The sequence below is a fragment of the Accipiter gentilis genome, chromosome 1 (genome assembly GCF_929443795.1).
Source record: "Accipiter gentilis chromosome 1, bAccGen1.1, whole genome shotgun sequence".
Lineage (NCBI taxonomy): Eukaryota > Metazoa > Chordata > Aves > Accipitriformes > Accipitridae > Astur > Astur gentilis.
Genome location: NC_064880.1, coordinates 39,297,360 through 39,322,834, shown reverse-complemented (window position 1 = coordinate 39,322,834; position 25,475 = coordinate 39,297,360). Strand labels below are relative to the sequence as shown.

The 25,475-nt window shown below is 39.5% G+C and overlaps 1 protein-coding gene across 1 annotated transcript in view; it reads left to right on the top strand.

The window, feature by feature from the left end:
• Positions 1-7,793, top strand: part of GYPC (glycophorin C (Gerbich blood group)) — a 35,612-nt gene extending 27,819 nt beyond the window's left edge. The window contains exon 3 of the mRNA XM_049810474.1: positions 1,937-7,793. Within this exon, the coding sequence (XP_049666431.1) occupies positions 1,937-2,133 (197 nt within the window). The 3' untranslated portion in view covers positions 2,134-7,793. The remainder of the gene's footprint in view (positions 1-1,936) is intronic.
• Positions 7,794-25,475: the final 17,682 nt, after the last annotated feature.

Genomic DNA, 25,475 nt, shown 5'->3' with positions numbered 1-25,475 from the left:
TATTGGCAAGATAACGAGATGAGATAATGAGCATAAACCATATAGTGTGCAATAGCACCCCCATCCATTCCTCATTTTAGGACAGAATGCCTAACTGTCCAGCAGCAAAGTCAACCTCTGATATACTTCATTATTCACTGGGCCAAGATTGTCATTTAATACAGAACTGGTATAGCACCTTTGATTTGAGCCATGCTAGCTCATACCAGCTGACCCTTTATTTTTACAGAATATACCACAGTGCATTTTCTGGTGTTCTATTAAAGCTCTCTCATGCATTTAAACTAAATACAATTGTCAGAATAAATGAGCAAAGCTATGTTCACGGAGAGACCCTGTCTTGATTTTTATTGTGTTTGTTCATTTCCATGCTAACGCACTAATTTCAGTCATTCACAAGGGGGTATACCAATCATTAGTGCAAATTGGTGAGGTTCTGCTATATTTCCCTCAGGTCCCATCTCCCGTAACTTTAATTTCAGCTTTCTATGAACAAGTAGCAGGTAAATTGATTTGTACTTAGTCCCTTAGGCTTATTAATATTGTGCTACATCCAAAGCCTATTAAAGCCTCTTGTGTCAAGGGATACTAGTGAGGTCCTAAAAATTGATGAAGCCCCCACTGCAACTATGATATTATTGTAAACCTAAAGTTCTTTGTATAAGCAATTTCATTTCTGCTAGCAGTAACTTCGCTTTCCAGACCCAGGCACCATAAAATCTGCAGAATAACATTGCAGGCATATTTTTTAAGACAGAGTTGTAATTTTTATTTACCCTGCTAATATTCTGTCCATTCCCCTGTTTTCATGCCAATAGGGGATCCCTACTCAGTTTACCGATGCTGATAAATCTAAAGCTTTGGAGATACCCACTCCTGCCACATATCTTGAACACAGGGGACGGAAGAGAGATATTGTCCGCATACCCCTCTTTGTCAAAGAATAGTAGGCATTTCCAGGGAGCAATTCATCTGACCAAATGTAGGAATTCAGTTTTAGAAGAAGAGTCACCCCAGACACACACCATCCACTGACAGCAAAGGAAGCCCAAGGGGAGTAACTGAGATAGAGCCTCCTGAACTGTAGATACCGACAATGAGTCAGATGAATTCCCAACTATTGCATCCTGAGAGCACCTTCACACTCCACATACGAGATTTTCCTAGGAGTGTCCTGTTCTGGTGCTTTTTATTGTGTATGTCTTTAATGTTTGGTTTACTCCTGGAACTTGAATTTACTTTCCTTCACTAGGAGTGCTTCCATTTACCATTTAGTCCTATGTACGTTTGGGTTACCTATGGAAATTTTGGTCCAGTCAACACATTGCTAGTAATTAGCCTTAGTCCAGGAGACAGGCAAGATCTACCCAGAATCCCTTCCTCCCTTCCCTCCCCTCCTCCAGGTGTCACTTCCACATTCATTACAATCAGACTTTCTTAATTAGAGCACAGCATGAAATGGCAGCTTGCAAATACAGAGCAGTACTGCAGTCACACAGCTCCTGCTATTTGTTGAACGTCTCCCAAGAAATAGCCAGTGCCCTGTACTTCTCCTGAAACTGAGTACACTTGCGGAGGCAGGGTCGGGTTGCCTGCAAGCTCCCCGGGGTATATGTTACCAGAAGGATGAAAGAAACCTATTGGTTTTCCTTTATTTCTCCTCATTTTGTAATGAACTTTTAGCTCCAATGAGTTCAACCAAATCAAGGCATTGATTTGAAAGCAAGCTAGTGAGAATTTGACCTGCATTCCTGCAGTATCTATATATCCCATCTTGTGCTTTGCAGTGTCACACGACTCTGCCCACTGCAACATGTGAACGTCTTATGATACATGGGCTTTCCTCTATCGAGTAATTCAAGTTGTCATGTCTGGCTGTGAGATACTGCTCATATTTCATTACTGGCAATATACTTAACTGGTCTCCTTCCTCCAGGTGTGATAGCTGCAGTGGTATTTGTCCTCATTTGCCTGCTGGTGGTGATGGTCCGGTACATGTACAGGCATAAGGGCACCTACCACACCAACGAGGCAAAAGGAACCGAGTTTGCCGAAAGCGCAGATGCCGCTTTGAAAAATGACCCCGCTCTCCAGGAAGCAGTGGATGAGAGCAAAAAGGAATATTTCATTTGAGAGGCAAGGATTTCCATGGAGACTCCCCGAAGAGAATCAGTCAGAAATGCTACATCAACAGAAGTGCTAAGAGATGGATAATATGAGGATACAAGCAAGCGTCCTAATTGAAAAGTATCTCTTTACTTTTTTTGTCACTGGGTTGTTTCTTTTCCTCTACTGGTGAAGAACTAAATGCCAGATACTTGCCTGTTGATTTTATTAGCAACACAGCTGGTCACAGTTGAAATCAATATCAGATAAGAAGAAACAAAATCTCAGTATGAGTGATACACCAAAACCAGATAAAGATAGCAAATGTCAAGCCTTGACATTTGGTGAAAATAGCAGATGCCAATGGAAAACATCCTCTTAGAGTTAATGATGCATCCTATGCTGATATGATACAGAACTAACTGAAATTGAATTTCAAATGGTCACAGAACAAACATTAAACTAGATAAAGCTGATGTAGCTGGAACAAAAATAGCTTTCTAGCCCAGATATCTCCCCCTTCCCCTTAAATGTGCAATTTTATTGGCACAGGGGAGTTTATTTTGTTTGTTTGGGGATTTAGATTGGGATTTTTTTTTTTAATTTTTTGAATTTTATGTATATAAAAATCAAAGACACTTCAAAGAAATAAAACTATTGGAAAACTTGGAAGATGTAAGAATGAAGGATTTATTTCTAACTCCCTCTGCACGGCAGCTTGAGAACTGCAAAATGTTGGAATTTACAATGTAGTATATGATAGACAGTAGACTTACAAATATGATTCCAATTAGTTGGTAGGTTCCCTGCATGCATGCATAAATAGATACATGTTAAAAGGTAAAGCATCTTGGTTTGAGCAGGCTTTTTGAAACAATGGAGCTCAACTAGATTTTTTCATGTAAGATATTTTTGTCTGAGTATTTATTTATTTATTTCGCATTGGAAAATTTTCTCGAATGCCCACCAGCAGGATTTTGGATTTTTGAAGGGAAAGGAATTCAGTTCTGGTACAGACACTGATAAACCTTATACCAATGCAACCATAAGACTGCCGCTATAAAGCAGCTTGTTCATCTGCATACTACTGGCTTGTATTGATGTCTCCCTCTGTATGGTCTCTGTATATCCTTTGCATCATGCTAGATAAGAGAATTACACTGACCATCGATGCTTTATTATAAATAAATAAATAGATTAATCACGGTGGGTCACATGAAAAGATCTTATTCCTTGCCTAAGAATCGACAGTAATGAGTTTCTTTACCCCAATAAATTGGCTTCCTAATTGAAGCCCACAATTAGCTCCAGAAGTAGAATAATTGTTCTCTGCACCTGCTCATCCCCAGCTGCGATGGTGCCCTGGACTACTGAAAATAGAGGGGGAGAAATACACAATAACAAATAAGACACCGATGAGCTCTGCTCAACTCAGTATGTTTTCTCCTGTTTTGATCTATATATGTGTGTACATATATATAAAATAATCTGCAACTGTGCTTTCAAGACATTGTTCCTGATCACTTGTGCTCACTTCTTTGCACCAAAGCTTGGAAAGCTCCTGGACTCCAGTATTCATTATTGATATTGGCCACAAAAACACTGTAAGAGAAGACAGATCTGAACAAGAAAAGACTCTGAGGACCTAAGTGAAGAAATGGGTTGGTTTTGTCTTTCAATCGCAATCTCAGTCTTTTCTCAGTACCTGAAGGAGGTGGACTATGAACTATTCTTAGAGTTCCAATACCTTTGATTTTGAATCTTAAATCCCCACATGTTTGCATTTTAACCAAAGAATATAAAAATTGTGCCAAATTTACTAAATGCTTAAGATATTTTTTGTAACATACCATTGCACAACCACATTGTATTCTGTGGCTAGTGCAGTATAAAATGCACAAAATCCAGCAATAGCAGATCTCAAATATTTTGATATTATGCACCTGTTTCCTTCTAAGATACATTACTATTTTTACCTTTTTTACTACTTTTGAAAAAGGAATCTAGTTTTATTTTTCTAGGACAAGCGCTGGAGGAAATCACTTATCTAAGCTGTAAGTTTGTAAAACTGAAGACCCCTAACCCTCCAGTTCAATAAAAATATAAATATTTCCTCTGAGGAGAGGGTAAATGGGGTGACTTCAGCTCTGCTTCATCTCCCACACAAGGCATAGGAACACAAAAAAAACTTTCCTCCAGTGCTAGGCTAGCAGGACCTATAGATGACTACTAGTCTATTGTCCCCTTTTATATGCTCAGAACCATGTAATGTTAGTTTGGCTGTTAAAGAAAACTGACTTTAGAGGAAGGTATGAGGGATATGGGTAATAAATTTCTGCCTCCCTCCACAGTTTTGAAATTCTGTTTTTTTGCAGCTTGAGCCTACTTACTATAATTAGACAACTGTGTCATACCTGATACACAGGAGAACCTGAATTAGTGTCTCTTTTGGGGTGTGCTTGAGTTTTTTAATTATGAGGTGGACTGAGACAGACTAAATGTCCACATTGGAACTATAGAGGCCAGATTTTCTGGTGGTACAACATGAGTTCAGTGGAGCTCAGCCAATTCTTACCAGTTCCGCTAACACCAGACTTTGTGTCATTGCTTCCCCTAAATCGGAACTGAATGCAACTACTGGTCTTTGACTATATCCCTTCTTAGGCACTTAATTAAATCTCTTTATCCCATTTTCCCTATTCACCTAGGCTGACAAACAGTCCAAGAGTACAACAACAGTTTCCTTATCAGTAGCGAGCCACTTACTGAATATTTGCAGAGCAGTGAATCTGGCAAGAGCTATGGTTTCAGTTAGTTTATTTTTTTACAGTATCGTTTGGGTTCCAGGGCTTTCAGCATTTAGAAATTACTCAAGCACACTGAACAGATAGAAGAGGTGGTTTGTGGAGATTTTCTATTTATTTGGTTTTTTCAGGACAAATTTTTCTTTGTAATGAAGAACGCTCATGACATCTGATGACTGGCACACTCTTAATGGCCTCATCCTGCTATTTTTTTACTCATACAATAACTCTACTGTCTTGAGTCATTCAATTTAGTTGAAAAAAGAATGCATTACAAACTTCCTATAACTTTTAGGACTAATTAGCAAAACATCTTTCTTCAAGCAGCACGCTGTGCTAAAACAAGCATTATGTACAACGCTGAGACATCTCAGTTGGCAGCCATAGTTTTTCATCACTGATGATTAATTGATTTTTACAATTTGCATCCTGAATAGGAGAATTAAGGAAACACTTTTTTTCCCCCCCACATACTTTTATCTCAGATCCCTCCACTGCTGTGGCCTGTTGTTCTGCAGCTCTCTGGTGCTCCGTCTCCCCAGCCATGACTGTCATTCTTGCTTGCAGTCTGCCAGGCTCCCATCTGGATCCCTACTGCCTTCCCTATGGCAAAGGATTGGCCGTTTACTTATTTGTTTATTTATCTACTTTTATCAATGAAGAAACTCTGTCCCTCTCTGCCAGCCAATTTTCAAAAAAGTTTTAGCTTTGGATTGCCAATCTTGTATCAAATTTGATCAAACCTGACCAACCTGACCTGAGACTGATTTACAAAGTCTTCACCTATGCCACATTTTCACAGAAAACAGGTCTAAAAATAGCACTGCAAACTCTGTAGTTAGTTAAATTTAGTGCTATATATCTCCAGTGTTCACTAAACAAGGGAACAGTATGATGATCCCTCAAGCAATTTAGTTTTGTCCTGATGCCTTAATGCCCTGTGAAAGCTTGTTGAATCCCACTCTGCATAGAAAGCCACAGGTCCACGTTTGGAAATATAAGTAATTTTTCAATGATGTACAAGAAAGTTGTGCATCAAAATGACCAATATTTGCTGGAGTTGGATGAGAAGATAAATATGATCTTGTAGGAACACAAGACATTTTTTAAAGATATATGGAAATGATAAGATTTAAACACAATATTTCTGATTACATCAGTGAGCTTTAAGAGTGGGTCCACGGAGCTTTCAAATTCTGTCACTGAAAAAAATCATTGTTTGCAAAGGGAAATGAATCTTCTTTTAAACCACCTCTTGCTGTCAAGCTTTGAAAGTAGTCTTCACAGATTCAATGTTCTATCATTCTGCCCTAAGACCTGGAACTCAATTTTTTCTAATTTTTGGAGCATACCTGTACAGTCCTCCCCTGCACAAAAATGACTGCTTGCCAATGTCAGCCCCTGTAGCAGTATCCCAGCTCAGCAGAGTAATTCTGTCCAAAAGCAGTCAGTCCCAAATGTGTATCTGGCCACCCATTACTGGACCTAGTATACATTTTTTTCTGGGGCTTGGCCTCTACCATTCCAGGTTTTCTTGAGGTCTAGCGTGCCATTGCACATTAATGCAGTCCTGGGGAGGATTTCATCAGCCACTAGTCAAAGTAACTATACATACTTTTTTATTCTGTTTAGAACAACAGGACCAAAACACTTTGGAGGACTACTAAAAATAGTATGATAGGATCCCTCAGAACATCAGCACCAATTTTCGTCTTAAATCAAGTCTAGGGATCATTGGGGGAACACCAGGACAGGAGAATAAAAAGGACTGTTCCCTTTCAGCAAAGACGGCAGACAAGGTGCTGAAACATTTATAGCTGCAGGATAAGTAGGATAGCACCACTAGCTGCAGCCTGCAAGGGTTCCTCACAGAATACAGGAAATGCTGAGAAAAGATGTAAATCCGTAAAAAGATACAGAGTAGGAAAAGGTAATTAGATGCCAATAGAGATGGAAAGGAGTTTTTCATCAAACAAAATAGATATTGCTGCTTGGAGATATCAAAGTGTATTTGCTGAAGGTAACTGCTGACAACAAATTTCTTTGAATTATATGAGGTGTTTGAATTCCTTGCATGTGCAAGTCCAATCAAAAAATGCTGGTAAATACACACCAAAAGAGTACTCACGTTAAATGCATTAAGAGGTGTTTATTGCATTTTCTAAAATCTCTCAGCTCTTCACATAAGGAAGCTTTGTATGTTTAGAAAATGCAGAAGCTTCACAGCAGCAGTTCATACAAGACAGAAAACTAAAGAACCTCTGAAGAAGTGATGAACACACATCTGATGTCTGGAAATTCAGGTAGTTAATAAAGGAAGCTAAAGATATCAAAGAAAAACATAAATGGTGAGTAAAAATTCCGACCATATTACAAAGAAATGAAATGTTTATAGTAGTAGAGGTCCTTCTCTAGTTCAGGATGGTAATATTGTCACTGTCTGGAAATAAGGAATCCTTACTCTACACAACTGTTCCCTGTGTAGTTGGATAAAATCCCACTGAATTCAGCGGGACAAGAATTTCACTGACTATATTTATCCTTCCTGCGAAAAATTGTATTCCCACCCATGTCAGAAAGAAACACACTGAATTAAAGTAGAAATCCTTATAAGTGCTGATCTTTCAGCACAATCTTTTGCCTTCACACCATTTTTCTGTTGTTTCAAACTGTATGTATGATGGAAAGTATCTGATACATTGTATTAAAGTCTATTTGAATTGCAGCATTGCTTTGAAAAGAATAAAGAATACAGAGCATTCAGAGCTTACTGCTGATTGTATATTAAAGCTGAGTATAATGTTTGTATTTACCAAAGCTATTAATACACTGCTGGTGTAAGTCTACTATATTTTGAATTGGGGGGTGGGGAGAAGCTAAAATATGAAGAAACAAATAACTTTATAATTAAACTTGTCATTTTCAGCATTTAAAAGACTGATCTCATATTTTTGTTCTCTTTTAAAATACCATGAACTTTTAGAATTGCCAATTATGTTGTTTTCATAAGAATGTAGATCAAAAAGGAATAGTAGGCTAGAATTTTTCTTAATAGAGCATGCAAACCCTAAAAGATATACTGCTGGTGTTTGCATTAAAAAATGCAAGAGAAGCTTTTGATAGATCTAAGAAGGAGTCAAACTTCAAATAAGAAATCAAACAATAATTCTCTCTGAAGGAACATTACCCTGTGGATGACAGTGTAGACCTGTACACTGGTCTATTATCTAAGGCACGGCATTCTTAAAAATTCTAGGGAGCCTTATAAACATCTAAAGGGTATTTACTGATCGATGGCCTGCTTCCACCCAACTGCTACCAAATGTGAATACTTCCACTTTGTTCTTCTTGCTTTCCATACAATTTCTTTTTTGTCTTAATATATCCCTACTTAAAGAATATTCAGATGTTATGCCTAGTATAATATGTATTGTAATCTTGCCACTGCCACCCCCTTTTTCGAAGATCATTGCCGTAATTGGAAAAAAAACCCAGTAAGACTTTAAGTGATATGTTATTGTGTCAAAAGGATGCCTCAAAATGGCGAAAACCTGGAGAGTGCCAGAAGGACGGTGGATCATCTAAGTTTTAATATCCAGAAGTGGAGAAGCTGTGGTAGGAACAGCTCTTCCAATGGGCCTTTCGTGTGCAATAGAACTTTGACACGTAGGGCTGTTTGGAGGCCAGCAATAGCCAAATGTTTCATAAGCAATGTTCATGTCAGCGTGACAAGCAAAGAGGCAAGACTACTGAATACTACACACTGGATCCTCCATTATTAGCCAGCACAGTATGGAAGTTTGACCATGACTTCATACCACATCTGACAATGGGATTCAGTGTTATTGGAGGTGCTTCAGCAGCCCAAATCCGTGATGGCTTTTACTGTTACCAGTGGCACTGCATGCCATGTAATTCCATGGAGATTGGCCAGAGGCTGTTTGCCGAGAAATACTGAAAGTGTACTGGGACCAAATTCATCCTTTACAGTTGATCAGTAGTTGACAAGCTTACAGCAGAAACAAATTGCTGAGTCAAGGAAAAAATACCAAATAAAGGGGAGTACGTGAAAATAAGAGTTTTCATCAATATGTGCCATCACAGAGCAACATCTTACACTTACATATGATTTGTTTCACAACTCTTCTATCATTGGTGCTGAACTTAAAGCCTCAGTACAGGATGTTTTGACTACACCGAGAAAGAAAATCATCCAGACCTTGCAGTGATGAACCTGCTTCCCAGCAAGGATTTTGATTAACATTTCTATTTCAGTTTAAAAAAAAAGAAAGGTATAACATCTAAACCTCTTGCAGCCAGTCTTTCTAGGGCTACACATAGAGAGGTTTCCCAATTTCTGATGTTTGGTTAATGACCAGGAAGATCTGAGTGGTCACTCAGTTTCCAGTATCTTGGAAAGAAAATATTTAATCTCCCTGAGGGATTGCTAGCAGATTCACTTGAAATCCCTTCTCAATGTGACATATGGATATGCTGATAAAATGCAACTCAACACCACATTCTTGGTTACTGGGAACAATCATCTTTATTCATTCTAACACTTAATGGAGTGATCAGTAGCATTTTAATAAAGCCCACTGTAAGTCATATTTAACTCAAATAAGATTTTATATTGTATTTCAATTAAATTACACTTTCTGCTGTTCTTTACTGTCAATTTCTGCTTTCCTCTTCATTCATAAATTTTTCTTTCACAAATGCATGTGTGACCCTCAGGGCTCTCCATACCTTTTCTAATATTCCTGTAATGTTATGCATAAGTACAGCCTTGTCTTCAGAAATTCTACTATAGAGCTGAAATATCTCCATTCCCTTTTGTTCAGCAGCAGCACAATTTACCTACCAGAACAGAAGTTGAAGAATCAGAGAGATTATTACATCTCTCAGTTTTCTGGTAAAGGGATAAAGACCATTGTTCCATGAAGGGAGCTCAGGACTCTGTCAGTCTTTCTTCTTGAATGACATGAGTGATGCTTCTGACACTGGGATGTAAAAAAGCAGAATGAAAAATGAAAGGCACAGCACAGAATCAGGAACAAGCTGATTCCTCTGGACAGCTAGGTGCTGAACACTTGCCAAAAGTTAAGCCACAAGAATTAGTCATAGACACTTGTGCCCAGGCCCAAAGAATTATTTCTCCTAGTCTTCGCATTCAATACCTCTCTCCCCTTCTTCCCCTCAAAAAACATCTGGCAGCTGTGTTTAAGTTTAACCAGATCTTTCGTCTCTGCAGCTTCACTGACTGCAAAGAAAAACGAATTACAGGCCCAAGGAGAAGAGCAAATAGTTCAGGATCAGATTGCTTTAAACCTTATCTGACCTACCAAGTCAGCTTACTCACTGTCCCACTTGGAGGTATAAGTTACATGGACTTAGAAAGCCTGTCCCAATTTTTTTATTTTGCCTCAGACCTCCAGTCCGGTTTTTGTCCTCTCCTGATGTAGAATCAGGAAGTTTCTTATTAGATTCTGGCTGGCCTTTTCATAGATCCAATCCTCAGGTGAGGGAGGGGATTGGTTTTTTTGGTGGTGGGGCTTTTCCCCCAGCACAAAAAAACTTATAACTTGACAAGCCAGTTTTGTCAAATCCCATTCGGCAAGGCATTTTTGTAAGGAAAGTAATGGCATAGTTGCAAGTGCAGGTCACATTCCCAAAAGTCAGCCTCCCTACCCAAAGCAGGGGGACACTGAAGATTTAAAAGAAAGCATTACCAGAATATTGTTTTGACATGGACCAAACAATACCTTTTCTATAAATCAATTTCTTGGCCAAAGTTGAATTGTTTTTGAAAAAAATTCACCTCTTAACTCCTCATTATTGTCTCCTCTCTGCAATAAAGAGTAAATAAATAATCAGTCTGAGGAAAAAGCATTTTTAATCAAACAGACAAATAAGAGGTCATTATTCATTAAAACTATTTATTTTCCAGCATGCTGTATTGTAAAATTTGTCAACATTGCACAAAGGCAAAGTAATATTTTTGTTTCATTTTCCCTCTGCAGTAACATTCATGGAATGTGTTTCTGTCATTTTATCTAATAAACATTTTTCTTGTGCAGTGTCTTCCCATGTCTCGCCCTCTCTCTCTCCATGTGCATGGGGTTAAGGCGGAGCTGGGAAAATATATATAATCATTCATTGCCTAGCTCTGAGTCCAGGCAGGATTTCACACCTTCCAAGGGCTCTGTTTTGTTTTATTGGTATTATTATAGAAAATTAAACCCCTGAGAAAATGCTATACAGTTTCTTAAAATTGTATATTTAACATGTATCTCTGTAGTCACTATCCAGACTATGTGCAAGAACATATCCTTGTTTTTTACTTGTTAACAAACTTCCAACATTGTCTGCTCCACCTTGTCGCTGTGAGTACAAGTTTTAGACTGCATTTGTTCAGTTGTAATTCTCAACAAATATTCTCTAAACTCGCAGCCAATATTCTTCCAGAAAGCCTGAGAAAATTACAGCATCACGTATCAGTGCAAGGCTGCATAAGGATGCAGTTGGGTCATGGTATATTCTGTTGCTAGTAGTCAGTTTGTGGGATGTTAATTTCATTTTAGTTGCCATAGTCAAAGCTGACTTTGGCTTTCCTAACTAAAGTTGGTTTTGAAGAAAACCAGAAAACCCTTTGGATTCTGCAAGTAAACCAAAAATCTCCTGTATCTCAGGTAAAGCTCAACGATTCTTAACAATAACAAGTTTGGTGCTCTATTGCTCTCCACAAAGGTGAAGACTTCTGCAGTTATACATGCTGGTACCTTAAAAGCCATTGGTCATAAAGGGAACTGAAACTGTGACTGTCACAGCTAAAAGCAGAAGCTTCTACAGATTTAGCTTAGCGACTAAAAGCTTCCAGCTGAGACTGGTGCCTCTCTCACATCCTTAGTTGGTCAGGAAACTTAATAAACAAGAGGTGTATTGGTATAAACATGCAGTGGGACAGCTTATAAAAAACACAAATTACTTCCTACACATCCCTATCCACTAGATCATGATATATACTCAGAGAGTATCCCTTTTCAATTAACACAAATTTTAGTTCTCTCTGCCCCAACAACAAATTGGCATGAATGTTTTATCCCATTGCGGATAGAAAATAATTTTTTAGCAGTCTTTCTTCAGCTGTACAATATCTTATAGACAATATAGGGGCACCAGAAGCCTTCTATGAGTTAAGGAGCAGAAAAATTACTTCCCCAAAAGACCAGTTACATTTGCCCATTACAGTTTATTTGCTTAGCAAAGCCTGGCAGAACAAAAATTATACATTTCCTGAGAATTATAAAGAAAAGAATGAGTATTTGAAATATCCATTTGCAGCAAATTAACGATGAAATAGTTAAGTGTTGGCTTAATTTTCTAGTGGTTTTTGGAGTAACAAGGAATCAGCACTCCTATTAAAAGTATTTCCCATATGAAAAATCCACTACCAGTTAAAAGCAGTTGACATGCATTGTCACTACTGCAGAGCTCAAGAGATAAGGCTCCCTGCCAAGGCGAACAACTTTCTAAGGTATCAGCTGGTAAACACTTGTGGCCATAAGATTGACCAACTTGCAAGAAAATTGGGCTTGTGGCAATTTCCCATGTCCTTCTAGTTAAGGACACTGGAAAGGGGGAAATCTGTAAAGAAACGAAGGACAAAAGCAAGCAGCCAGACCGAGAAGTCTATGAGGCGAGTTATCCAGGGTGACTCAGCCAGTTGGCATTCCCAGACAAAAAGGCAACAGAAATGAACTGGGAAAGCAGGAATAAGGGACTCCATCAGTCCTACAAGCAAGGCCTCTAAGTGTGCCTTGATTTGCTCTGGGACTTTAATTAAGGGCAGGGCAGGGAGGCCACATTTAACCGCAGTATAGCTTAACTGGTGAAATTCCTGATAGGAGTAAAATAAAATAATCACTCCAAAGGTACATAAGCCTTCTGCTCCAGAAGGGTATACACAGCTGCTGCAACGCAGAACATTTACATGCCCATTTCATTGTCATGTCAGTGGCTGCTAAACTAGTCTAATCCAAATAGTATACCTACCTACAGGCAACACCTGAATGTAAAAAAGCAGAAATAAAAGGATCTCCATAACTTGGGAGATGGCCAGTCTCTGCCTGTACGTTTCTGCCTGGGTTTTCTAGGTTCTTGTTGATGTTGAGTGAAACAGCAATACATGTCACATGTTTACTCTGAACGACATACCCTGGCTGCACCACACGTCACTGAAACAACCTTGCAAAACACAGAATTTCATATTCCAGCTAACAGGACAAGATAGCAATAAAAATCATGTTTCTTAAGGTCTTTTGCTAAGCCTGTATAGGGAAAGATAAGCTTCGTGCCACTGTACTCATTAACACCAGTGGGAACGAGATCAGAGAAAATATTTGTATCCCCAGGTGTGTATGTCCTAATTTTGGTTGGATCACTTGATAGAGATACAAGCAAATGCCTTACTTAGCTTCATAAAGAGGAGAAGCATCTAGAGTTGCTCCGGCCACCCCAGACTCATGCAGCTTTTTGTGGCTGTGCCTCTGTTTCAGAACAGCTGCTTCATCCCACTGTCACGACAAGGAGCTCTGCTCTGTCACGTGTCTCAGATCTGCATGCAACCTCAATAACCTCCAGATCAACATCTGCCACCAGCTTGTGAGGGCCATCAGCTACAGACAAAATGCTTTCCAGAGGGTCTTATCACCTCTGATTTAACCAGCAAAAATGGACTTTGCAATAACTTTAACAATGGTTGAAAGAGGCTACAGATGCTGGGCAGAGTCCGTAACTCGCAGCAGCAGCTGGATCAGATGCTGTAAAACTAGAGCAACCTGTGGGCTCGAAACGCTGTGTTGATGGGTGAACACACAAACACATGAACCTGGGAAGGCAGCTGGGCTCTACCTTGGGAACCATGGAAAGTGAACTCCTATTGCCTAACACCTGCATTGTGTAAATACAGCTAGATACTTCTGATTCAGGAGCAGCCTGGCCACAAAGACAGGCTGAATTAACCCAGAACCTATCTGTGGTTGTTCAAACTCAGTTACAACATAGTCTGAGAGAAATCTCTTCCGACAGCTGAGTCGGGAGTAGGGATTGATGGTAGTCACTCAACTGTGAAGATCAAGCTGCGGATCACACAAATATTTTATCTCCATATAGCACAGAAAACCTCTCCTTGAAATCCTCTGCACCTGGGCACTGATAGGCAAAGTCCAGGCATGATCTCCCTGTAAAAGGCTGTTTTCTTGTTCTTTGGATCCAGGGTCTCAGCTCAGCCCACACGCAGCTGGTATAAATTAACACAGATCCCTTGACTTCAGTGTAGCTACTTTGACTTAAAAAAAAACTAAGCAATGTCAATTGGTCAAGGATCTGAACATGTTGAAGATTGAGATCTGGGTGAAGAATAGTTATGAAAAGGCTTGAATTCAAGACTTAAGAATGAATATACTTTTTGTTAGGTTTCTAACAGCAATTCATGTTGCAATAGGTAAATTGGAGAGTTAAAATGACCTCAAACACAGCAAAGAAAGAGCATCTTTGAAAGCAGAGGGATCTGATCCTTTCTAAATTATTTTGTCAGAGTCTTAATTTTGCAGAACTGATAGCTTTTCTTTTATCTCCTCGGCACAGTTAATCTGACAATGTGCTACTGTAATTATAAGCCAAGGCAAACTTGTATACATTCTAGGGAGAGTATTTTTTTAACAGAAAAAAAAAGAACAAATACGCTATTGTGCATTAATGACTTCATTAAACAAATTTCTCAGGATTTTGGGAGGGGGACTGAAATGATGGGCAAAAATTATCTTCTTCAAACATCTGGGAGCAGAGCACAGCTGGCTCTCTATTGGAGCTTGGCACTCAGCATGCTATGAGACATACTTGAGTACATAAGAGAGGCTCTTATAAAGCTGAATCATTTGGGCAATTAACGCTCAAAGCAATTTTCACACAAGCCCTTGATATATGAAATTTGAGTTTTCCATAAGTGACAGGCAGGCTTCTGTATGCAGACAGCTCCAGCTTTGCTGTAGCACTTCAAGGTTTATGAAGGGGAAAATGCTTTCAAAGATGGAAGGTGCTTTAAACAAGTTTTTCTGCTCATTTGAAAAGGAAGACTTACTGACAATGTTTTACTATTATGGGCCTGTCCAAAGTTAGTTACCTCATAGGAATATTCAGATCAAGGGGAAAATCTTGAAAGTTCTACATCACAAGCATATAATATCTTAGAGGACTAAAAAAAACCTTACAATTGATTTTTTTCTCCTGCACGAGATCTTGCATTTTGTGTCAGCTGGAGAGTCTCTCTTAAGAAGGCACGGTTTTAGTCACATTTTCTGCAGACAGCAACAACTTAACGTAATAGCAAGAAATTGAAACAGATGAGAAAAAATATGGATTTCATAAATGTAATTACTTTTTATCAAAATTCCTGGAAAGTCATTGATTTTTTAAAAAATATATATTAAAAAGCCAACAAAATTTAAGTTGCTTATTAATGTTAAAAGGCTATATACAATACAGTTCACTGACTCAGAATTCCCAGAGATCTGGGAAATGACTGCTGGATCTATAATGCTTAGAATGGGTAACCCTGTTCATATGGCGGCCAGAAATTATCGCAGGCAGGTAAGGAGGGTAAAATTAAGAGTTAGTCCCAGACAAGAAGATTAGGAATAGAAAACAGAATTTTTTCTACCACCATCCATAACCTAAGCACTTTGCAAAGTAAAGACATCACCCTTAAACTTAAAGTATAAAATAAGAGGCAGAACAACTTTCTTCTCCCACCCCTTTAGTCTGTGAACTGCGAGTGAAGGTTCAATGTTCACAAAATTAGTTTCGTGTATTTTTTAATATTTAGGCTATTTTTTCTATTTTCTTAAGTAAATGAAGGACTGAGTAAAATAGGAAACAGAAGAATATTCTAAATTTTGCTGGTCCTTTGATTCTGCAGGGGACTGATTTCAGATACTCTTTGAAAAGGGATATTGTGATTTAGTAGCAGTACAAGGAAGGTTATTTAGAAGACAAAGTTATATAAAGCATACGCTGACCACCACTCTGCTCTTATACTATCAGCTGGTTTTGATAAAGCTACTCAATTTCCACAGAGATAACTGAGAACAGAATCTGCCTGAAGACCCCTGGCTTGATTAGAGTTTTTAAGTCAGAGTTAAACCCTATCTTCAGAAGCAGCCTTCCTATCAGTAACTGCTTCATAGCAAGAAATAGAGATACACAGTTGGATCCTTTAGACCTTACAGAAAATTGAACAGAGATACCTCCAAGAGGTAGACCTATGCATTTGAGATATCTCAGAAAGCCTGTATTTACTGCTAGTAAGGTCAATAACAAAGACTTTATTTATGCATTGCTACTAAGACTGACAATAGCACTTCACCATTAAGTGCCTCAAACTCATTTCAGCCTAAACTCATATCCTACCAAAGCTATTTTAGGCTTCAATGACCAGAAGCTTTTTATCAATGACTCGGAACTCCCAGAATACCTTGCTTCTTGACACTGACTCAATCTCTGCACACCTGTATTTCATTCCCCAAAATACTGCTATTATCAAAGAATCATGAATCCTACCAGTCACCTAGGGTTTGCAATCTAACAGAGCAACAAGGTGTAGTTAACTTTCTGTGTTGGCTTTCACTAAGCAGCTAATCCTCTCTTATTTAGTAAATAGCCACAGATGGGCAGAAGCTTTTATAAGGAAGTTTTAAAGTCAGTCCTCTGATTTGACTAGAGAGGTGCAAAATAGAGTGTTTTTCGTTTAGGTTTCAGAATGCATTTGTAGCCAAAGATAAAGTATGGAGAAAAGTTTGAAGGAGGAAAAACTGCAGTGTGAAAATACAGTGATGTTTAGTGAAGACTACCTAAAAATAGCTCTTCCTGGAGAACAGGATACTCTGAATTAGAAGAGCAGGTCCATATTTTTATATAATTCTAAATGGCTATTCTATGTAAGGCTGATTTTCTGGCAGAGCGGGATACTTAGAGACGGTGCAAGTTCTTCCACCCGCCTTTCCGCTCCCTGCACACCTCATCCAGTGTGGTGCGGGCTTCTCAGTCGGATCTCAGTATTGCACCGTTCACATTGAGACATGAGCTACACCCGGCACAGCTCACACACCCTGGTCTGTTGTAGGGTCAAGTACACGGCTGGGCAGCATCTCTCTACCCTGCTCTCCTGTTGTTACCCTGCTATCAACCTCTTGACTGCATCCAGCCCCTGTTTCTTTCCTACTAGGTCAGTTGCTTCCCACCAGTGAATGCTAAGTCTGGTTCCCTATGTAGTGAGCTTTTCTTTCATCTTATTTTGTCTCTAGTTGGCTCACGCTAACAAATCTTTCACCTTCCTCATACTGATATCCCAGTAAACTGCAGAGGCAGTTAGAGGCTGACGCCGATATTGTAGGGAACGTGTGTAACTCTGTCAGAAGGTAAGCACAACATAAAAGAGCTTTACTGGGACAGAAAAAAGGTCCATCTAACCTAGTACCTCATCTCCAAATGTTTACCAATTATCTTTACAATTGCAGATACGTAAGGGAAGAATACAAGAACAGAGGCAGCTTATAGTGCAATCTCTCTAAAATATACTCCGAACATTTCTGATTTAGAGATTTCTTATATCAGAGGAAGGTTGTGTTCTCAGATTGTAAGGCTTTTTCTTCCATCAACTTATAGCGTAATGTTTTGAATTCAGATAATTCTTTTTGTGTCTCAGACGTGCTGAAGCAAGAAGCTACGCAGCTCAACAGCACATTTAATAAAGCAGTACTTCCTTTTTTTTTGTTCTGAACCAGTCCCTGATGGTTTCTCAGCAGAGTCCTGATAGTCTTTGCATCAGAACAGGTGATTAACAGTTATTTCTATTCACTTCCTCAGTGGTCCTCATGTCCTTCGGAAGCCCTGTCCACCTTTTGAGTGGCTACCTAAGACAGCTACAGTAATGTGACCTGTCCTGTATGAGGGAAACTACAGCAGCACTTTCAAAAACTGTGAGAGTAAATTAGCTAGAAAATTACATTCTTTAGATGTTTTTCTCATTGTTCTCAACTTCTGTTAAATGACTCTTTTAAAGCTTGACACCTATTCTCTGCATAAAACAGTCAGCGAGACACTACCTTTGTGGCAGCAGCTTTATTCAAGAAGATAACACTCTGCAATCCATGGCTTTTATGCAACAGACAGCATTTTAATCTTCATGTTATTATAGACAACTAAAGGGTTTTCAGGACTGTCTTCAAGTGTAGCTTTGATATTAAAAAAATGGGTATTTGGCTTCTACTTTGTGAAAAGCTGTTCTCTTCCCCAGATAACGAACTGTTGTGTCAGAACTCATTGGACTGAACCAAGATAATTTGCAAGGCAAAGTCCTGAGGGATACCTAACAGACTTCAGCCCAAAGTTTGTCTTATTCTGGATGGACTTTCTTATGGAATCCAGATAAACTGGTGGCAGGAGTCTCTGTTAACACAAAGCAGCTGCAGGCTGCAGACAGGATAAATTCTAGTCATGGAGGTGGCATATTTCACACTAGCTGACAGCACGGGAACATTACCAGAATGTTTCATCTACATGCCACTTTCCAGTCTCTTTTCACAATCATAATAGTATTCTTTACCAAGGTTAAATAGGCCTTCTCTTGTCTTTTCGTGAAACATGAAACAGCTCATCATTAGAACCAGGGAATTACAAGCCTGAGCTGTAGAGTTCCTAGCCCACTTTCCTACAGGGTATCCCATAGGTGAGCTGGAGTTAAATATAGAGTTGCTCCTCATCAGAGAGATTGACATGATGAATAAAGGTCAATAAAGTCAGTTACAGATTTTGTTTTGAAAGTTTGGTCCACCCAAACAAAGTGCATTTTAGCTAAGTGAAATGCAATATTACTGATCTAAGGATAAGAAGTGAGGAACCAAACCCTAGTAACCAGTGAGACATATTTATAGTTCATAACAAAGAAACAACTTAACATACTTTGCAAGGGTGATATAATGGGTGAACAAACTCGTTCCTTGGATGCACCAGCAGGCAAGCAGTGCAATGATTTCTGTTCCCCATCTGGCACTGCTCACCTGATGCTGGCACATCTCCTGCATACTGGAATGGCATGTCCAGTTCTAGTGCTGACATTTTAAAGAGGATGTTGAAAAACTACAGGCTATGTAGGGAGGAGACACAAACATAGCTTAAGGAATGGAGAAAAATATTTACGGAGAGCGAATTTGATCTTATCTCAAAGAGGACTTGAGACAGACATGATTGGTGCATTAGTAACCTTCCTGAGGAGAAAAATAGCATATATGAAATACTCCTTTAATCTTGCAGAGAAAGGCAAAACAGACAATTTATGGAAACTGACATGTAACAAATTCATATTAAACGTTTTTTAATGAGTGTGATTAACCATTGAAATACACTGAATCAGAGCATAACAGGTTCTCGTTCTCTGAGGCTGTGTCTGTGCTAATACTTAAAAGAAGCCAAGGCTCTCATCAGCAAAGCTAGAATCTTTCTACCTAAACGTGGGCTAAATGGATCACACTCACACTTTAACAGCTTCAGGTCAAGACTGGCTGTGTTTTCTGAAGTAATATGTAAGCTGAAACACAGCACAAGCTATTGGACTCCATCCAGAAGTAACAGTGTGAAACGGGCTGGCCAAGCGCTTGGATTTTTTCATCCAAGGGTCATGTTTTCGTTAGCAGATCTGCAAATCTACGCCACCTTACTTGTTCACAAGATGTCTCGAATATCCATACTTGCCCAAAGCAAGCTTGCTTGCAAAAATCATTTACCTGTGTAGAGGGCAAGTACTGCAAGAGGTAATAAAACCAGCATTACAACTGTGCCTCACGCATGAATGAAGCCAGTAGATATTGCCTCCTGGAAATAACAGTGCAGGAGGCCTATCAGTTGCTCAGGTACTGTTTAACCTGGAGGCATTGTTGTTTGTGTTGCTTAACACAAAAATGTGTTACAGTGTTATCTCTCACTCCAGCAGATACAGCACTCCTAATTATCCCATCATGTAGTCACTTTGCAGTGATATAAATAGCCCAGTTACTGTCATTTTACAGTATACAGCAGAGAACCTCCAAAGCCTCGGTAGGGCATACAAGCTGCTTAAAAAAGAAAAGCAGGTCACTTTAAAGACGGATGCTGTAATTTCTCCCCACACGCTTCAGATGCTGCTGTTTGCTTGAATCAAGTCAGTAGACAAGGAAAATGGGAATGACGAATAGGGTTTTGAAAGAGATGAATTAGTAAATAGTCCTATTGCTGAGAATTCACCAAAAGCAGAGATGTAGAGGCTGATGTGAATAATATTTGCCTCAATCTCCCCTAGATACTATACTTCACAGTTCCTCCCTCCAAATTAGCGCCATAACTTGCATCCTTTTTTCCTCCCTGCAAGTGGTCATGTTTCCTTGTTGCCAACAGAATGGCTTCTTCTAGAAATCTGCCTTAAGGACCTTTTATGCCTAGCCTTGAGGTCCACCCCACAGCTGAGAAATTCTGCTGTATTGGAGCTGGACTGCTTACTCAGGCAAGAGGTTCAATGCAATGGTAGACTATATATGGGAGATTATGTCGGATGAATGGGGGTCCCAAATTTCAAGCTGACATTTCCAGGCTATGAATAGATATAATCAGGAAGGAACTGTGAAACACAGGCTGGTTTGGATCATTTGTGCACATGCATATGTCTGGAATAGCTAGAAATTCTGAACAAATGTCCTACATACTCAAACTCTGCCTAGATAAGATTTCCAGGCAATAAATATATCTAAATGGGAAAAAAAGTTTAAAGTATTATTATTGTTATTGTTGTTGTTGTTGTTGATGATGATGTTGTTATTATTATTATTATAATAATAATAAGAAGAAGTATCTGTAAGAAAAGATGAGAAAAACTGGGAAGTGCAGACCTAACTGTTGGAGAGCTGATTGACAGAGAAGGTTATTAAAACCAAGCTGAACAAAGGAAAATTTAGGCAGTCTTAATGAAAATTTGCTGACAGTGAGATACTGTGCTACATAGTAGAATCACTGAGAGGAGGCAGCGTGGGTCTCGTTTCACAGCTGAAAAATGAAGAGAGTAATCCCAGTTAGATATTTGGAAAAGAAGGTGACACAGGGGTCTGAAATTTGTTTCATCTTTTTCCAAGTTCTATAATAATTGTTGGCACTGTAGTCCTTTCATCTGTAGTACATCTTGCTTGTGCTGTTTCTCTGATATGCAAGCAAGATCCATTTACTAGGAACCACACGGATTATTACCATAGCCAGCTTAGCTCCAGGAACACCATTTCGCTTCCCTGTGATTGAAGGCTGGAATTTCTTCCAGCACCAGGTTGTCATACATCAGCATAGGTAGCACAAGTTACTAAAATGAGGTCTATGATCTTCCAAGGATACTTCATTCTGGGAGACTGGCTTGTTCTTCTTGTTTTCAGGTAGCTAATTTTGCTTTAAGGCACCTAAAAAATAAATATTTTCCTGGTGTTTCTTTTCCAGTTGAGTAGCCATACAGGTTGCCACAGGGACAGTAGTTGATTGACAGCAGGAGAGAAGACCTTCCAGCTCAGAGTGCATCACAGGGTGGTTCCTCTCCTTCAGGATGTGGTCCACACTCTGGAAATCTGAGACCTTCTGTCCAACTGCAAAGGAATTAGACAGAATGTGATAAGGGGGTCTTGACAAGGAGGTGGGAAGTCACTAATTAACTGAATGAAGGGCAATCTGGATGAACACCTTTTCAAATGTCCTCATGGAAGGGACAGCACCTCTACAGAAGTAAGTCTGTCCCTCCAGATTGCATTTATTCACATTAGTATGGTCATCTAAAAAGTGTAAAGCCAGAAGAATATGGTCTGGGACACTAAGGAAATGGTTCTTTGCAAGCAGAGGGCTGTGAAGCCTCTGTGGAAAGAGGAATAAAACTTCTACAGCATTGGACATGAAGTTTTTCCCCAAATTTGCACTGAACTCACACACATTTTGTGTCATAAATTCTTTAAGGTGAGGAAGTTATTTGCAAGCTCCAAAGCAACCTTAGGATATTATTTTCTGAGCAAACACCTCTAAAGTGAATGTTGTAAATCTCATCCATTCCTTGAGATGACACTCAGCCACCTGCATGTCTCAAGGCAGAACCAAAGTTTTAAAAAACTTGTAACAGTTGTCCAGGGAATTTTTCATGCACATCTCAGGCTCTATTTGCTATGCAAACTGGATAGGAGCATGCCCAAAATAACCTACATGTGTGTCTGCCTATTTGCAAATCGAACGATGTCATAGGCAGCAGAAGACCCTGTCCCTACAGCAAAGTGCATAGATTTACAATTTATAAATCAGCAAGTCCTCTCTGTTGGTGCCTCATAACTCAGTTCGCCAATGAAATTACCTCCCATCTTGCATACCTCTAGCAAATTTGTTTTTCTTCTGCTAGTCTTTCCAACACCACCATTCCCAAGTATGCCATCCCTCTATGGGCCAGCTCCAGAGCCCATTGAAGTCAACAGAAAACCTCTCATTAGTTTCAGCAGCCTTTGGAGCAGGCAGGAAGTAAATAGGCATATTGCATGCATTGGTTTTTAGAGGCTTTTCTTCATGCCAAATTACTCAAGGTACAATTGCGAAGAATTCAGAATTGGTTTGATGGAAATGAACATGTGCACTGCAAAGTCCAGAGAGCTGGAGCTGAAGCCCAGGAACTCCAAATGTAGCATGTACTATGTGCTTTTACTGACATTTCAACATTTTTCCAAAGATTAATTTGCAGCACTTCTCACGGGACTTAGCATAAGTAGTTGTGACAGACCAGACAGGATAGCCCTTTTATGCACATTACCTCCACTCTTGCATTTCACCTCCAGCAACACTGCTGTGATGTTCATCTCCTTAAGCTTTCTGGTGTTTTAAAGACAGCTGGAAATTCTATTAACCAAATACTTTTCCCTTTCAGAATAAATGCTGCTTTCTTTGGAAACAAAACTTTTAGCAGGAATGAGTCCATCTAGCTGAATCTCTTATACGAAAACCATTTTTAGTTAAAAAAAAATAAATTATGAAATTACCTATTTTGCTGTGCCTGACAAAAAGTTAAAATTTCCATTCCATCAAAGTTCTATTTGCAGATTATTTTTTAGCAAAATACATAAAACTGAGCTCACTATTAATGCTTTAAAATGATCATAGTTACTTTTTTCCTCACAATTCATTATCATAATTGTTTCTATTTTCTATTTATGCTTTTCCAGATTTTGCGCCTCTCACCTGATTTGTGCATTGAAAATATGACAACGTTATCCCTTCCTCCCCACCTCCTTCCCAGCTTCCTGGAGTTAGGAGAACTGGGGTTTCACCCTTTGTGTTAGCAGCTCATCACTGACACCTCCTTTTACTTTGTTTGTGTCCATGCAGACCGCTGCATTTTTAAATCCTTTAGGCAAGCAGCTTTCTTATACATCCTAGATCAATGTTGCTTAGAGCAATATTACAATCGATCCCTGCCTTTTTCATGAATGAATTGCTCAGTGCAGCACCAGTAACTCTGTTCTAAATATGCACCATGCCTCGGACACAAAGCACTCTAAGCATTTTGCAGCTTTAGATTTAGGATTTGCTGGGCTATGAACCCAGCCTGATGGGCAGCACATGCCAAAACCTCAGGCACGTTTCTTTTGCAAGGTAACACTGCAGTATAAGGAAGTGAAGAAGAAGGGATTTCTATACCTCCCCTGGGCAGCTGTGCAGGGGCTTTTGTTCAGTGTGAGTGCAAACAGAAGGGTATGGACTCTGGGGTGATTTTTGCAGCCATCCCTCCCCACTCGGTGTGGTTTTGTGAACATTGGACTACTAAGAGTCTGAACGACTGAAGGGTGATAGGAAAAGACTTGCAGACCTTGGGAACGGCTGCATTTGAAGTCGTACATAGTTCAAAGGGAATTAAATACAATTCCCTGACCATAAGGTTTGGTCGAGGACAGCAGCATTGCTTCCATTTATTATGCATAAAGCACTTATGATGATGGGATGCTTGGTAAAATACACATGAACTGCTCTGCAGCAGGCACCTACAAACAGCTGGATTTTGGGAAGGCCCAGAAGGTCTCACTTCTCTCCCTGAAAACTCTCACTTCTTCTTTTCAGTGGGATTTGGAAAGAAGAATAAAAGGAGTGAGCTTTCAGCCACCCCCAGCCTAAATCAGCATCTTTCCTCTTGCTGCTGGGAGCTCTTGTTGTGGCAGGTCATTGCAAGATCCATAAAGGCAAAGATGAAAGCAATTGAACCTCTTGAGGGCAAGGCAGAGAGGATAAAGCTGGAGGTAGCAGCGGGATGCCACAGGGTGGGAGGGGAAATCTGGAAAGAAACCTTGAGATTTGCTCTTCCTGCCCGGCAGGGTTTGAGCTGTTCTTGCCTCCCCTAAGCAGGCTTGCTGTTTCTGTAATGGGGTTGTTATCGTTTGAAGGCTAATTGTCCTTCCCAGAATAACAGACAAAACCAGAGATATTGGAAGAGGGTGAAGCTCTAGCAAAGTGAAACCTAGCAGAGACATATGACAGGGACTCTCCCCTTCCTGTCCAAAACCACAAATCTGAAGAGACCCTCCCGTTCTATCAGAGAAGAGAGATGCCACTGTCCCATCTTACCCTACCTTATCATGTGAATTACTATTTCCTAACTCTTGGTGTTCTCTAAGTAAGTAGCTCTCTAAGCTGTTTGTAGGTGAGCCCAGAACAACCATGCACTGAGATGGTCATCGCTCTCTGGCTTTCAGACTTTGAGATTTAGTAAAAGTTAAAGCGGTGTGCATTTAGAAGAGAGACTAATTTTGGTTCCTTCATCTGGGATTAGTCATAACTAACACAGGGAAAATATTGAATTCAAAAAATTTTCAGAAATAAAATAATGGTTTTACTTAAATATGAAATTGACTTTTTGACTTAAACAAAACTAAATATCCCAAACCCCAATTTTGTACTTTTACATAAAAAATGGTTTCCATAAAAATTGTGGTGCTTGTGGAGGATAAAAATTCTTGTGTGTTATGCCCCATCTTCTCACCTAGCGTAGAGTGTCGTAGCATAATTTCATCTCCAACATTGCACTATGGTAGCACCCCATGTCACCTCCACGATACACATCTCTGCAGGCACAGGAGTTGCTGCAATTGAATTTTGCAGGCTATTTTTGGCCTTCATCATTTGCACTGCATAAGAATTGGATAAATCTGGCTGAAACTGAAAAGTTTAGTAATTTGGCACTATTTAGCCCCCAATAACTACAATATATGGGCCCAAATCAGTATTGGGAAGTCTGAAAACTGTGCTGCTATTTCTTTGGAGTACTCCCTCAGCTGCCGTGAACAGGCCCTGTAAGTCTGGCAGGCAAACTCTGTCAAACACAGGGAGACTATACCCTTAGCTCTTTGATCTATAATATTCATTAGTATCCTGCACATTCCCAAGAAGTTGTTGCTTTGATTTTCATCTGGTTTTGTTTAAGTGTGTTTG